The following is a 16553-nucleotide window of genomic DNA, read 5'->3' on the forward strand; positions in this document are numbered from 1 at the left end:
AAAAGACTTGAGGCTATAATTGCTGCCAAAGGTGCTTCAACAAAGCATTGAGCAAAGGCTGTGAATACTTATGTACGTGTTATATTTTCGTTCTTAATTTTAATAGATTTGCAAAGATTTTAACAAACTTTTTTCACTTTGTCATTATGGGGTATTGTGTGTAGAATTTTGAGGAAAAAAATGAATTTAATCCATTTTGGAATAAGGCTGTAACATAACAAAATATGGAAAAAGTGAAGCGCTGTGAATACTTTCCGGATGCACTGTATCCTGTAAATGTCTTTGAAATGCATCCACCAGTTGTTGAGACATTTCACTCAAAACCACAGATTTGGTGGCGCCGGTAGAAAAATCTGAGGATTCATCATCTGGGGACCATGTCTGTACTTAATGTGCCAATCCATTGAGGATGTTGATATATTTCACAGAATGAGTGAAAACTTTGACCAGATAGTTGCACTTAATAAAGTCACTGTTCATCCTTCACAAATGTTGCGAATACATTTCATGGCAATCCACCTATAATTTGTATTTGTTAATAAAATGTCCCAAATTGTGAAACTTAAACAAAATTTTATAGTTTCATTGAAAAAATAAACCATTGACCCATCAAACTATTAACTTTCCAACAGTTTCTGCTCTAGTCTCACTGCATATCTCATTGGATATACGTATCTTCATTGGAGTTCTGCGCTAATTTTTGGCTTGATGATCATTCACTTTTCAGTGATAAGCAAAAAACTTGTGATCTTCAGGGCATTTTCTCCACCGCGCATCACTAAATTCCCTTTAGACCATTCATTTCCATTAATACTGACTGTACACCCATCCAAAACTGTTCCAGGGGACACATTAATCACACACATTTTGTGTGTCTGCCTCAGTCATGGCATCCTGTAAGTACAACAGGAGGGAGCACGTGATGAACATGGAGAGCTCAGATCAATTTTACAGGCTGGACAAGAACGGATAAGATAATGAAATTAAGATAAGAACACAATTCACTCTTTACATTTAAATTAAACGGTCATTTCAAGAGGATTATTATTTGTCTCCACAGTCCACTACGGTCAGACACACAGAAAACTCTTCATATTTCTATTTCAAAAACCTCAATTCAAACTGAAAGGCATTTTACCTGGAGCTTTCTCACTCTGCATTTCTTGGAAGAAGGCATCAGTTTCCTGTTGGGATAAGACGATGCAAATGTCAACATGTGGTTCCAGAAACCTGTGTTTTAAAGGGAAAGAGAGGAGCTTGGTTGATGAGAGACTTTACAACACAACCAAATATTGGTTCCTCCTGAACCGATCCATTTTATAACTGCATTGCAGTCTCACCACTAGTGCAGAAACTCTAATTATTAAATGTCAAAAAAATCTGCTGGCCATAAACCAGTGACAGTGCCAACATTTATGCCTTGATTAATGAATATAAGATCCTGATAGAGTCTGCCAAGAAGCTGAGCTGGCATGAGACCTGACAATACTCTGCTCTTTAGGAATCAACATCAGATGCATCTTGTCAGCCTTTAGACAAGCTAAAGGCCTGAACATTGCCTCACCAAGGATTTATCACTTGTCCTCCACAGGTGCAAAAATGTCACTTATCATTTGAACCTCCCTCAAGTGAGCATTGTGTTCATTTTTGTGAATGAGGCCTTGTCTGTCATCCTGCGGTCCATTCACTCGGCCATCAACAGGACGCCCTCCAACCTTCTCAAAGAGATAATCCTGGTGGACGACAACAGCAGTAACAGTAAGTCGCATCATCCTTCTCAAACAGTGATTGTCCAGTTGTAGCTTAGCAATCACAACATGACACCGCAGGCCCTTCAAGGTATAGAATTATTGACATGTTGAAGCAATTGTCTTTTGTCTGTAATTGGAGAGATTCTTCAGTCTGAATTTATGGAGTTTGGGAAATGTTGTTTTTGTTTGTTTATTTAGCCTTATTTTAAAACCAAAAAACACAAGCACTAACAAATAACAAGGTAAAACTGGATTAAGCAGTGTCGTAATATACTTTTCCTTGAAATGCCATGATATAGTTTTCATATAACATACATCTACTTGACCCAGCATTACTTCAAAGGCCAAGGAGAACATCACCAGATAAATGTTGTTTTGTTGCATTGCAGGTTATACAAACAACTTTGTGGAAGCCAGTTCTGAATGCCATTAGAGTGTAACATACCTTTATCGGTTTACACAGTTTACATGAGAGAGCTTTATATTTTCCATTTGCTACTATTAGTCCTCATCCTGAAGACCTTTTTTCTTGTAATGTTAAAAATGAAAACATACTTTAAAAACAGAAGTGTAATCTAAGCAGCCATACAGAGTTTCACTTCAACACAACAACTATCCATTAATGTACTGCAACAAAGTAATCCCTTTTCATTTGAATTTATAACCTAATTACACCTACCTACCGACTAAGTGAACTGAAAATAAAATGTATATCAATATAGACTATGCCACCTCTGTTTATTTGTAATTTATAAATGTTTTATTTGTATATTTCTAGATGTTGCAGCAGCTCCTCCAACTATTTCCCCCATCGTAACAACTACATCTATCTATCTATCTATCTATCTATCTATCTATCTATCTATCTATCTATCTATCTATCTATCTATCTATCTATCTATCTATCTATCTATCTATTTTTTTTATTTATTTATTTTTTTTTTTTTTTTTAAATGGGACATCTGTACGTCTAAGAACTCCAAAGTCGACAAAGGCTCCGCTGAACAAACCATAACTCTCCCCTCAGACAACCCAACATGCCAGCAACAAATATCTTCCAGAAGGAATTATAAACCAAACTCTACGGAGACAGAGCAGCACCGCGACATTTGATAAATTACCAAAGGGCTTGCCAAGATAAGAGTGTTCTCCCGGGATACGATAGACATTAACTGCCCCGTCATCACTGGAGCAGGTCTGCCAGGTGACCATATGCCCTCACCCAGCTGCAGGCCCTCACATCTCTGAAGATGTTGAAGTGAATTTCAGAATAAGTGTTATCAGGATACATTTGCCACATATTCCAAATTCAAATGATTACTTTCTCACTTGAAAAAATATGTGTATATGTTGTGATGTTATAGCCGTTTAAGGATGAAAATCATAGCTTATCCACAAGAGTACAGACGAGAATGCAAGTTCAGAAAAGCCTTTATAGTTTACCTGTCAGTGTTTACACGTGAAGAAATCTGTGTCTGTGATATTTACCGCACCTCCACACTCCTTTAATGCTAATTAGAGGCTGTGTTCACTGGGTCTAACTGATAGATAAATAACACTAATTAGCTGCAAAGCCAGATAACAATCCAGAAAGGTGATGAAGTTTTAGTAGATATCTCGTATGCATTTGTAAACCTAATTCTTGCATCTGCATGCATTGGATGTGGTGTAAACAGTGACAGGTCGAAAATACATTTAATGTATGATGACAATGTGCAAGTGCTGAGCTCTACTCTTTCTGTGCTGTTATCACTGAGATGAGTAATGTGTGGGACCACTGATAGGTGACTGTAGTCCTGTGAAAACTGGACCTGGTAATTTACAGTTTAAGACTTAACTACATTACAAAGGAAGAAAGCAGGCAATAAAAAGGTAATGATACCGTGCCAGTCATTTATAGGCTACAAACTTTTAAATGAGCTGTGCTGCTTATAACGAGAACTGAGATGGTATTTAGGGACAAACAACAGGGGAAATGCGGTTAATGGGAGGAATGCTGTATGTTTACTGAAGTCAGTAATGCAAAACATGTACATGACCTGTAGCCCGCTGGAACAGAATATATATCATTGTGGTGTAATTTTGTAATTTATCTGCGCACACTGGAATAAGAATGATCGCTCTCCCTCAGGCTATTATTGACAAGAAAGTTGAATTATCCAGAGTTTTCCATTAAAAAAATGTAAAGGTGAAAAACCAAAAGTTTGTTCCGGCTCGGTCTAGAGCAGGAGGATTACCACATCATAGCCAGTAAACATTCATATTTTATCGCATAATTGAGAGCTGGATAGCAGTCTCCTTTAGCTCCTTCAGGGACCCAAGTCACGCATTGACATTTTGCTGATGGCATTTCACCCTGTTTGCTTGAGCACTCTGTCACACTGCATCTGATAGGCCTGGTGTTATCATTATCACCACGACTGTGAATCTTATCGGTGCTAAATGTCGTTAGCCCGTTGACCCGTGATGCTGCTGAGATTGTTCAAGGGGTCATCATCCACAGCTTTACGTTAGTCATCCACCATTGTCACAGGTCACCTCCGAGACCCATTAGCATGCAGGAGAACGTGTAGCCATCAAGGGAGAGAAGGGCAAATTGACCTAACTGATTCCTCCTTAATTGGATAATGTCCCAAGCTGTGGCCCGAGAAAGACTCGTCTGTGTAAGAGCAGGGTTTGAGAAGGGCTGACTCATTAGAGAGGCTGTCAGAGGACTTATTAATCCATCCTTTACCCTACATGATAATATGTTCGGGAAAAATATTTTGTGATGAACCACTAACGTCTAGCAAATCATAGATAGCAGACAGAATCAAATATTTTGAGAAGTCTACTGTAGAAGTATGTCTGTGCAGGATCTCTAGTTGTCAGGAACTCTCTGAATCGGTCATCTTCCCATATGTGAAGATTATGGAGTCTTTCTCTGCCCATCAAAGAAAGAGACTTGAATATTTCAGTTCGTAATTTAATCCTTTATTAACTGTTTAGAATCAAATTTTCCCTATAAAATGAAAAGATATTCAGTTTACTAAAGCGCAAAGAAAAACAGCAAATGTTCTCATTTGAGGAGGGTTTTCTTTGCATTTTGTGAGACAAAATTGTTGCTGGCCAGAACCTCTGGCTTGCTTTACTCTCTTTGAAGCATTGTGCATCCCTGACTTCATGTGGATTCATTCAGCACCTCAGGTGTGCAGACAAGTTCCAGCAACTGTTGGAAACCAATTGGATATCCAGCAAGCAGTTGTTGCAGATCCAGCCAATGAAAGCCGGGGGTTACACAAAACGTAAGTTTACAATGTGTACTGCCAACCTTAATATACAAACAGTGCATATTTATGCTGGCACATCAGCAACATGTGTCCACAATGTTTTTAACAAACTGCTAGTGGACCCAGGGTTGGATTGTGGAGGAAGAGCGAGTGTCAGTTGGATATTCTAAACACAGATTTTCACTGACGCAGAGTTGTGTAGTGAGAAATTGCCAAGTGGTGCAGTGCAAACTACACAGCAAGTGTGAGACCTGTCTTCATGCCGATTTGCCATCTGCTGTGCAAGCAGTAACGCCTGCATGGTGATAAATGGTGTTTAGTTTGAACATGCATGATGCAAACGGGCCTAGACAGAAAAATATGTACTCTGACAACTCATTCTCTGCACAGTCAAAGGAAAACTAAACAGAATAATTTTTATGCGATGTTCAACTTTGAACGTTTTAAATACAGAAAGCTTTCATAGTATGTGGTTTTGGATTCAGGAAACGGTGTCTAAACATTCAGGTAGTTGCTGTTATTGTGTCGTATGTGACTGAGGACACAGACGCTAAATGGCGTTTTCGCCGTTCTGCTGCTCACCGTTAGCTTTGCTGTTTATCTTCTGAGATAAAACCTTGAGCATTCTTAGTTACATTTAGAATATGTTCGTGGATTTACTGCCTGGCTGCACAGTGATTTTATAAATCTGTTCACTTGTTGTTGCAGTCTAACTTCATCCTCAAACACATTGCTTTCCAGCAGAGCTTCAGCAGGATATCAGTCCTGGAAAATTGATGAGCGTTGGCCATTGGCCATTTCTGGTTTAATGAAGTGTGCTTTATTATGATTTGTTATGTGGCATAACACTGCATCGTTCTTACTTTTAATTTACATGCAAATCAGAATGTCTTAATTACTGATAGACCATAAATTATTAAAGATCTCTGCTGATCATGAGTAACTACAGCACAGCTTTCCTTTAACCAGAAATAAGAGTCCAAATTAAAGGAATTGTTGAGCTAATCTGTCTACTAAATATCCTAAAACCTGAATTAGTACAAGAATCCCTTTGCTTCAAGCTATATATAAAGTATATAATCAAGGACAAATTTACACATGGAATGTTAACTGATTGCAGTTAACCAGGCAGGATAAAAACTGACCACTGCTAGGTCTTTGTAAGAGTTACTATTATACCGAACATGCAGTGAGTACAGAAAGTATTCAGACCCCTTCACTTTTTTCACATTTTGTTATGGTAGACGTGGTAAATTCAGATGGTTGGAAATGATTTGGGAATGCACACACCTGTATGTAGAAATTTAGCTGACAATGCGTATCAGAGCAAATATCAAACCATGAGGTCAAAGAAACTTCCTGCAGAGCTCAGTGACAGGATTATGTCGAGGCACAGATATGGGGAAGACTATAAAAACATTCTGCTGTATTAATGGTTCCCAAGAGCATATTTGCCTCTATAATTCTTAAATGAAGTTTGGAACAACCCAGACTCTTCCTAGACCTGGCCGCCCAGCCAAACTGAGAAATCAGGGAAGAAAGATCTTGGTAAGAGAGGAGACCAACAACCCGATAATCTTTCTGGCTGAGCTCCAGAGATGCTGTATGGATATGAAAGAAACTTCTGAAAGGACAACGGTTACTGTGACACTGACCTGGGCGTTATGTCAGAGTGGCCATATGGAAGCCTCTCCTCAGTGAAGGACACATGAAAGCCAGCTTGGAGTTTGCAAAAAAGCATAAAGGACTCTCAGACTGTGAGAAATCAGGTTTTCTGGTCTAATGAAACAAAGATTTTGTCAAGTGAAAGAGTCATGTCTCATCACCTGCCCAATACCAGCCCAACAGTGAAGCATGGTGGTGGTAGTATCATGCTATGGAGGCGTTTTTCAGCTGGAGGGACAGGGAAAACTGAAAAGAGAAAAGTAAAGAGATATCGTTAATGAAAACCTGATCCAGTGCGCTTAGGACTTCCAACAGAACAATGACCCAAAGGACATTGCAGTTTCGTTTTATGGGGACATTTTCATGAAATTAAAAGGCTGAATCAGAGCCCTGACTGTAACATATTCAAACATCTCTGGTGAGACATGAAAATAGATGTTGACGATGGTCCCCAATCAACTTAATAGAGCTTGAGAGGGTCTGCAGAAAAGAGTGGCAGTAGAGTGTCTTAAAAAAAAAAATTGAGATTCCTGATTTATCTTTATTAAATATAATATACTGTTGGGAATTTATCTGATATGTGAGATGTAGTGTGACCTCTTGCGACAGAGCAAAAACTGATTGAAATTCTAACACTCCACGTATGGCTGAAAATAATTACTGCTTTTCCAACCACTAAAGATTGATGATTAAAAGATAAGATCCTCATACATATTCCTGCTTTTTCTGTTGAAATTAAAGGCTGTAGATGTGAGTGATATGCTGTGAGACTTTGTTAAAAGCAGATGCCAACATTAACTACCAAGGCAAACATCTAGGAGAAAATAAGACTGCTGAAAAAGTATTTCAAAGAGAATGTTTTTGTTGTTGTTTCTACAGTTGAATGTTTGAGTTTCACAGTGCAGAAGTTAAAACTCAAAGGCTATTTTCATAATAATCTGCTGAAAGGGTAAACTTTCTCTGTTCTCATTGAGAATATCGTTTTAAGGGGCGAGCCCTACGACTGGATGTGTGACATCACAAATAGTTCTCAAATAGATCCTGCTTCAATATCCGTCTTATATAAAAGTGATGGGGAAACTTGAAACATCCAGTGTGCAAACACTGAGAATGGACTTTAAAGTGAAGTATGACATCATTTTAAATTTTTGAAATTTAATTTATTCACATGAATTCTGGAATTTCGAATGAATAAGAACCTTACAGTAAAACATGTTTTCCACATGGTACATGTGTTCACCTGTATGTCACATGTTTACCACATGTTGCATCATATTATAAGATGGGGATAATATGTGGAAAAGTTTTCACTTGGGAATCTACATGGGCTTCACACATTACATGAAAATGTTCCAAAACCACATGTTTCTCACAGGCAAAATCCGTTTTACATGTACTATCACATGTCACGTGGTCACATGTCATCACAAGTTTTTATATGTGTTTTTTTCCTAAAGGTGAAGTAGATGTCATTTTAAGGATTTACTTTTGCTAAATCAATGATGAGGTTTACATGTTGTGCTAAGTGTGTAAAATATTTTCATTTAAAGAAAAGATGCTGCTTGTAGAGTTGATGAAAGGTGGGAACGAAACGTCCAAAGTCTCCATACACTTCACTTCACTACCAGATAGTCAAACTTTTTTTGACGAGATAAATTTGCACCACGATGTCTGTTAAAAAAGTCAGATACAGATTTCAGAGCGTCCACTCCATCTGCTTGCAGCTGCTTCCCTTTCTCTTCAGCCTCTCAAGGTAACACTGATTAAAAGTGAAATAGTGAGAACACAGCAACATAATGTGATTTGTAAAAGGAATGATGAAACACAGTATTTTAAATTTTATATTTGCTTTGTTCAGTTGACAGTACATAACTGCATGTAGTTGTGATATATTGTGGTTTGACATTTTACAGCAGTCATCGAAGCTTGCTTTGACAATTTTTCTCGTTGAAACACAAGGGGAACGTCTAACACACTGCCGTTATTGTATTTCTGATAAAATTAGTAGCAATACTTATCCAACTTAAAAGTGATGATTCTTTATTATATAAGTAGCACTGGCTCTTATCCTGCGGGCTATGATTCATCATACAGTATATAGCTCAGGTAATAATGGAGGTAAACTTTGAAGCCAAACATCAAACCACATGGACTTCCTCCATCTCCTCCCCCCGTGTTTTGAAAAGCATTGCAGGCTGAGTCCTCAATATTGCAATATCCCGTTATGACTGGTAAGCCCCATGGAGGTCTTCAGTGCTGGCTCAAGCTACTGCCTATTTGGTCCAGTGATCAAAGCAGTGAAGCATGAGTGCTTTTGGCCTCTGACCAAAGAAATACTGCCCATTGGAGGGGGACATGACGACGTCTTGTGGGTGGTTTATTCACAAGTAGCTCTCACTTTACTCACCTATCTCAAATGAGATCTTCAGAAACTCTTCAGATATTGAAGTAAAATTCATGTGTGTCTGTGTGTTTTGTAGATGACCTTAAGGAGAAACTGCAGGATTTTGTGTCCGAGAAAAACAGCCAGCATCCAGGATTCATTAAGGTGGTGCGGCATACCAAGCAGGAGGGTTTGATACGGTCCAGAGTGAGTGGGTGGAGGGCTGCCACTGCCCCAGTTGTTGCCCTGTTTGATGCCCACGTCGAGTTCAACGTCGGATGGTGAGTCACTCACAATGAGTGCAGCATGTGATTAGCTCAGCTCAACAGAAGAGCTCTGGTTCTCGAGTCATATCGCCGTGTGTGGGTTCACAGAAAATTATTCCATTTTGAAACAAAGCCTGCAGGTTTGCTCCTTTCTGCCTGTGTTCTGTGTCTGACGAAAAACACCCAAATCCACAAACAACATTCAGTACAACATATCAATGAAAGATTGATGACTGTTGCGAGGTGGATTTTGTCCCCTTCAGAGAGAGTCAGGATAGCTGTTTGCCCCTGTTTCCAGTCTTTATACTAACCTGAGCTAATTGTCTTTGAGAGCTAAAGCTTCATATTTACTGGACAGTCGTATATATCTGATCTAAGTCTCAGCAAGAAATCAGCATATTCCCCAAAATGTTGAACTATTGCTTCAAATCTTTGTTACATTCTTTCATTTGTCAACTGATGTAGTTCACCGAGGCCTACCAGGTTATAAACAGTGGCCTGTTTGCTTGCTATATCGCTCACCTGTGATGCAAATCCAAAATCGATTATCATTTCGTGTCAGGTTTACTTTTAATAAATTACATTTGTTGAAAACAAATCTCTTGCATGGATTCTTTGAGCCAGTTTTTAACACTAACACCTTAAGAAGTGGAACACAAAAAACGTCAGTCCTTTTGTATATATTCAACAGTAGAGGTGACGTCAAACTACATGACCTTGACTGTGCAGTGTTTCCTTTTCATTGTGTTCGCAACTGCGTAAGCATATCTTCATATTTTGCTCAAACAATATAATTTCCATTAAGTTATGAGATGGGCCATGATGCTTTGTCAGCCTAATAAATTGAACTGAAATCATTTTGTGAAATTGTTTTTTTTAAAGTGCCGTCGCATGACAAACATTATCACAAAGCTAATGGAGAAAACCTGTCAAAGCAGATACTCGCACTGAAATTACTCTCTCTTTTCATAATTTTAGGGCTGAACCCATCCTTCAGAGAATTAAAGAGGACAGAACCCGCATAATCTCCCCGTCGTTCGATAACATCAAGTATGACACGTTTGAGATTGAAGAGTATCCGCTGTCTGCCCAGGGCTTTGACTGGGAGCTGTGGTGTCGTTACCTCAACCCACCCAAGTCCTGGTGGCACAAGGGTAACAAGAGTGCACCAATCCAGTAAGTGAAAACAACAATGACTTGATAGCCTGAAGTCAGATACATTTCATTGTCCTTGCTGTAACTATAGCAACTGTGCATATGGGCAACATTAACATTACCTGTGCAGAGGACAGCAACTGACAAACAAAAATGATCTTCATCATCTTAAATCCCCCAGGAGCCCTGCCCTGATTGGCTGCTTCGTGGTGGACAGGCTTTACTTTGAGGAGATTGGTCTGCTGGATGAAGGGATGGAGGTGTACGGGGGAGAAAATGTGGAGCTGGGCATCAGGGTGAGTAATGATGTCACTCCTGTGGCTATGGGCCATTGTTCATCCAGGTAATATGTGGAAAATTAACTATGATAATGACACCTAATGGCTGTTGGGAGCAAGGTCACAGAGGGCTTCGCTCACTTTATGTATGTAAAATACTTAACTCATTATACTAACCTGGAAAAGTGTAATTTAGCTGTGCATTTAAACATTGTGTAGAGGTGGAGTGGCACTTCTTAAAGAGATCATAAGAAGCATTTCAGCAAATGTAAAATATTAATTCTGCAAACTGTCAAACTGGTGCTCTTTGCAAAACCTCAAGATTATTATTTTGCAACAATTTGCATTATAGAATAAGGCAGTGGGACGCGGCCTCAAATTCCTACTGAGGACCAAATATTTAGAAACTGGGTACAAATATATACTGAAACTATAATGAAACAATCTCACCTCAAGATCCATGTAGTATTTATCGTTGAGCTTTCGTTCATATGACATGGTTTTTCAGTAAATTTTCAGGGAGCCAAAATGGTTTGGCCTCTTAACAGCCCAAATCCAGCAGACTAGAAGTAATAACTTGGCCCAGGTACAGTATGAATAACTTCCCAGAACCGTAAAAAGTACACTGGCTGGGTCTGGGTGTTAAAACTGAATCAGGTCAGTGTCTTGCCAAAATGCAGGTCCCCAAACGTGGTACATACTGTAGAAGGCCCAAATCCCAAATCCCCACACCCAAAACCGAGCCACGTCTGGTGGCCATTACAGGGACCACAGCTGGCTCACCAAAAGTGACCTGCTGCCAGAACACAGCCGACATTTAGCCTCAATCAGTATGAGTAAGCTGGCTACCTGGGATGTGTTTGCAGTTGTCATCCAATTGGAGATGTCCCATTTTCTCCTAAACACCTCAAAATGCTCCTGCATGTCAGCTATAACATTTAGGCTCAAAGTTCATTGTTTACCTTTAATAAAAGCAGTTGACAAAATAATCTAACCACAACCCAAAAGTATATAATTTCTAGAAATACTTGAATCAGCATTTAGAATACCTACCGTGTGGTCCATAGAGAATATTACCCAACTGATCCTTCAAAAGGCCTTAATAGCAGCCTGGTGCAAACGCTTAGATGATTTGACAGCAAGTGTACCCAGAACACACTGCGACATGCTCCCTCTCTCGTGTGTGGTTTTAGCTAGAACAAATGATCACTACTAATTAATTCTGAAGTCTGAATGATCACCTTCATCCCCTGGTGATCCCTCTGAAGTACATGTGAGACTTGTAGGGCTCAAAGTCATTGTAACTGTTAGCAATGATGTGTGAGGAGAATGCTGACATTTCTCAGAGCAGAGAGACATACTGCGTCTGTTGTTGTGTTTTGTGTTCTTCTCACAGTGATGTAATTAATTCGTATGCTATCATCAGCTCTGACTGGGAGCTGAAAATCGTTCGGTGTGCATTCAGTTCAGCAGTGCCTCAAGCAGATGGGCCAGAGTAAGAACTACCCTCCTTAGGAATAGCTAATGATAGTGCACCAAGATCATTAATGTAGCTATGAGCCTGTTCAATATCAGCGAGAAGCAAGGGACTCCTCCTCAGCTGCACTTTCATTAGATTGCATTGTGAGAAGGAAATGGAGACAAGTTTATGACAGGATGCCGAATGTGGAAATATCCATCCTGACTAATGGCAGAGATGCAATCATCGGAAAAGAAGGGAGATAAGTCCTGCAAGTCATTTTTACCTCCTTAAATTACATGCTTTTAGAATCCCTGGTCTGTATGATAGCCCCACTTACTGCTTTATAGCTGGACACATCAATAATTCTATCACTTTTTTATAAACCATCATTGTGGTTTATTGCTTGGTGTCTTAGTTTTGAATTCAGTTTTGTCCTAACATGTTATTTACTTGCTGGGCTATTTTGGAGTGAAGGAACTCGCCCTTGCCTGGAGTTAAATGTAGTTTATAGTTGTGTGGTGCAGCTGAAACAGAGGGTGACACAGTGAGCTAAGAGCTAAAAGACTGGAGGACCCTGGCTTGGCCCCAGTTTAGAAGTCCCATAGAGCCCCAGTAGGGTCTGTCTGCTTGTCTGTAGCGTATTGGTCATGCCTCCAGACCACCTGCCAGCCCACAGACTGGCTACTGACGGATCCTCAGAGACACACGCAAACCAGGCCAATGGCTGCAGGCTTTGGCTGGGTCTTGAAAGGGCTGTCCTCAGTCGTGTGAGGAGGAAATGAACCGCTGCTCTCTGCCCACAGTTGGTCACAGAGTGGAAGCATCATATTTCCATCATGATGTGCATGATGTGTTGTTTTCATAGAACAATATCGAGTGTGCAGCTGGATTGTTGGGCTGTCACGATTGCAAACTTTCCACTGAAAATGATTATGACGTACAAATATTTACGATTAACAATTCACTTTTTCTGATCAATTTATGTCACTATTATTTTATCAGTAATAATAATAGTTAAATAATACACATATATCTTAAATGGGCCTGTTGAATAAGAGCAATTTATTGGCTGTGGTGTTTGGATTTGCAACTAAATCCATGATGGCAATGTCAATAGATGCTCAACGCAATGTGGCAAGTTGAATAACAGCTGGTGTCGCTAATTGTCCACTCATGCCATTAAGCCGTAGAAGAAGAGTGGGCCGCAACAATGTGACATTAGTGAAAGAGCGCCAGTTAATCCTGAAATGGTGGGAAACAATTTGGTATTTGTTATGGAAACGTAACATTTTTATTAGTTTCATCCAGCTGTTTTGATACAGATGAATGGGAGCAGTTCTAACAATTATGCAAAATAATTGCATCCGCTCAATTGATTGCGATCAGGTGCATTATCTCATTGTGACAAGTCTACTGTAGTGGGGTGAGTGATGTTGAGATACTTTATGAGCAGGACATTATAAAGCCCTGTGAAGTTCTATGTGAATTAAGCAGAGACGTCAAGTGTTTTCACTGTACATGTTGTGGGGGCTTCTGACATGAAAGTATGACCAGGAGATTCTGTTACACTGGTTACATTTTGAAATTATGAAATTATGGTCATGTAGATGCAATAGAATTCAACAATATCATCTGAAAAACAAATACTTTGTTTAAATTGGATACAGTTTTGACAGACAAACAGACATCCTTTCAAAAATCACACCGACTCCTCTGTTCTGTTACCAGCTATGAAAAAAATACACAAAGCTTTGCTATGTGCAATTAATTTCATTTCAACACATTTCCATTAAATTCTCATGTTTGCCCTCTGAGTGCCATGCCTACCAAGGACTGTCTAAGATGAATTATTTAAATGCACGTTAAAGATTTTTATGAAACTATGTTTTCCATCAAGTACAATGAAGAAAATCACACCTTTATTTTTGTTTAACCACAACTCTGTCATAACTGATTTCAACACTAGTGATTTGAAACTGAAAGATCAGACATTCACATGTATCAGAAGGGGGCAACTATCAACTGTGGTCATCAAGCATTCATGCTTTCATGAGAGTGAATGCATTTGATTTGACTTCTGAGTAACAGCAGTGTGAGAGAGAACAACACTCAAATCAACTGGCTTTACTAACTACAGTGGTGTGAAAAATTGTTTGCCCCCTTCCTGATTTCCAATTTTTTTGCATGTCTGTCACACTTAAATGTTTCAGATCATCAAACAAATTTAAATATTAGTCAAAGATAACACAAGTAAACACAAAATGCAGTTTTTAAATGAAGGTTTTTATTATTAAGGGAGAAAAAAAATCCAAACCCACATGGCCCTGTGTGAAAAAGTGTTTGCCCCCTCCTGTTAAAACATAACTTAACTGTGGTTTATCACACCCGAGTTCAATTTCTCTGGCCACACCCAGGCCTGATTACTGCCACACCTGTTCTCAATCAAGAAATCACTTAAATAGGACCTGCCTGACAAAGTGAAGTAGACCAAAAGATCCTCAAAAGATAGACATCATGCCGAGATCCAAAGAAATTCAGGAACAAATGAGAAAGAAAGTAATTGAGATCTATCAGTCTGGAAAAGGTTATAAAGCCATTTCTAAAGATTTGGGACTCCAGCGAACCACAGTGAGAGCCATTATCCACAAATGGAGAAAACATGGAACAGTGGTGAACCTTCCCAGGGGCGGCCGGCCGACCAAACTTACCCCAAGAGCACAGCGACGACTCATCCGAGAGGTCACAAAAGACCCCACAACAACATCCAAAGAACTGCAGGCCTCACTTGCCTCAGTTAAGGTCAGTGTTCATGACTCCACCATAAGAAAGAGACTGGGCAAAAATGGCCCGCATGGCAGAGTTCCAAGACCAAAACCACCGCTGAGCAAAAAGAACATTAAGGCTCGTCTCATTTTTGCCAGAAAACATCTTGATGATCCCCAAGACTTTTGGGAAAATACTCTGTGGACTGACGAGACAAAAGTTGAACTTTTTGGAAGGTGTGTGTCCCATTACATCTGGCATAAAAGTAACACCGCATTTCAGAAAAAGAACATCATACCAACAGTAAAATATGATGGTGGTAGTGTGATGGTCTGGGGCTGTTTTGCTGCTTCAGGACCTGGAAGACTTGCTGTGATAAATGGAACCATAAATTCTACTGTCGACCAAAAAATCCTGAAGGAGAATGTCCGGCCATCTGTTTGTGACCTCAAGCTGAAGCCAACTTGGGTTCTGCAGCAGGACAATGATCCAAAACACACCAGCAAGTCCACCTCTGAATGGCTGAAGAAAAACAAAATGAAGACTTTGGAGTGGCCTAGTCAAAGTCCTGACCTGAATCCTATTGAGATGCTGTGGCATGACCTTAAAAAGGAGGTTGGTGCTGGAAAACCCTCCAATGTGGCTGAATTACAACAACTCTGCAAAGATGAGTCGGCCAAAATTCCTCCACAGCTGTAAAAGACTCATTGCAAGTTATCGCAAACGCTTGATTGCAGTTGTTGCTGCTAAGGGTGGCCCAACCAGTTATTAGGTTTAGGGGGCAAACACTTTTTCACACAGGGCCATGTGGGTTTGGATTTTCTTTCTCCCTTAATAATAAAAACCTTCATTTAAAAACTGCATTTTGTGTTTACTTGTTATCTTTGACTAATATTTAAATTTGTTTGATGATCTGAAACATTTAAGTGTGACAAACATGCAAAAAAATAAGAAATCAGGAAGGGGGCAAACACTTTTTCACACCACTGTATGTGTGTTGTTCTTCCACTAGTTTTACCTTAGTCCTGATCACTTATACAGAAGAGACCTTGTGAATACGGGGAAGTCACATTGAAGCCGTCTATGCCGCCTTGCAGTAAAATGCTGAAAAAAAATCCTGAGAAGTGTGATTTGTGTCGACCATAAAGCACAATGCAGCATTACATCCACAGCACAAATCTGGCTTGTCACAGCCGTCTCACAGTACTGTCTGTCTGTTTGAGCTTCAGGTCACAATGTGTTGATTTGTTTTTTAAAACCTGAGGTGTATGTGCTGCAAACTTAAGATATAGAAGTTCTTGTGAAGGGATCTTTTCGAGTCAGACTGCAGGGTAGGACACAGCAAATTGCCACTCGACCCTGAAACGGAATTATAATACAAATGATTTCCCAAAACACCTGTGAATGCTGGGTATTGCGCCAGTGAAGCCAGCCTGGGACAATGCATCACAAGACCAAAGCAGACATCGTCACTCTCAGCCAGTGCCAAGAAGGTTGTGTTGAGAAATGAGGATCATTGAGGGCTATGAAAAACAATTATGCAGCGAGCTCTGTGTACAGT

General features: G+C 39.7%; 1 protein-coding gene across 1 annotated transcript in view; it reads left to right on the top strand.

Moving 5' to 3' along the window:
- Nucleotides 1–16553, top strand: part of galnt18b (UDP-N-acetyl-alpha-D-galactosamine:polypeptide N-acetylgalactosaminyltransferase 18b) — a 75224-nt gene that overhangs the window by 34490 nt on the left and 24181 nt on the right. Inside the window, exons 3-6 of the mRNA XM_069174152.1 lie at nt 1592–1758; nt 9166–9349; nt 10313–10510; nt 10671–10785. Of these exons, the coding sequence (XP_069030253.1) occupies nt 1592–1758; nt 9166–9349; nt 10313–10510; nt 10671–10785 (664 nt within the window). The remainder of the gene's footprint in view (nt 1–1591; nt 1759–9165; nt 9350–10312; nt 10511–10670; nt 10786–16553) is intronic.

Source organism: Embiotoca jacksoni, unplaced genomic scaffold, assembly GCF_022577435.1.
Source record: "Embiotoca jacksoni isolate LCO1_2020_lvr unplaced genomic scaffold, fEmbJac1.0.p SCAF_6, whole genome shotgun sequence".
NCBI classification, from domain to species: Eukaryota; Metazoa; Chordata; class Actinopteri; family Embiotocidae; genus Embiotoca; species Embiotoca jacksoni.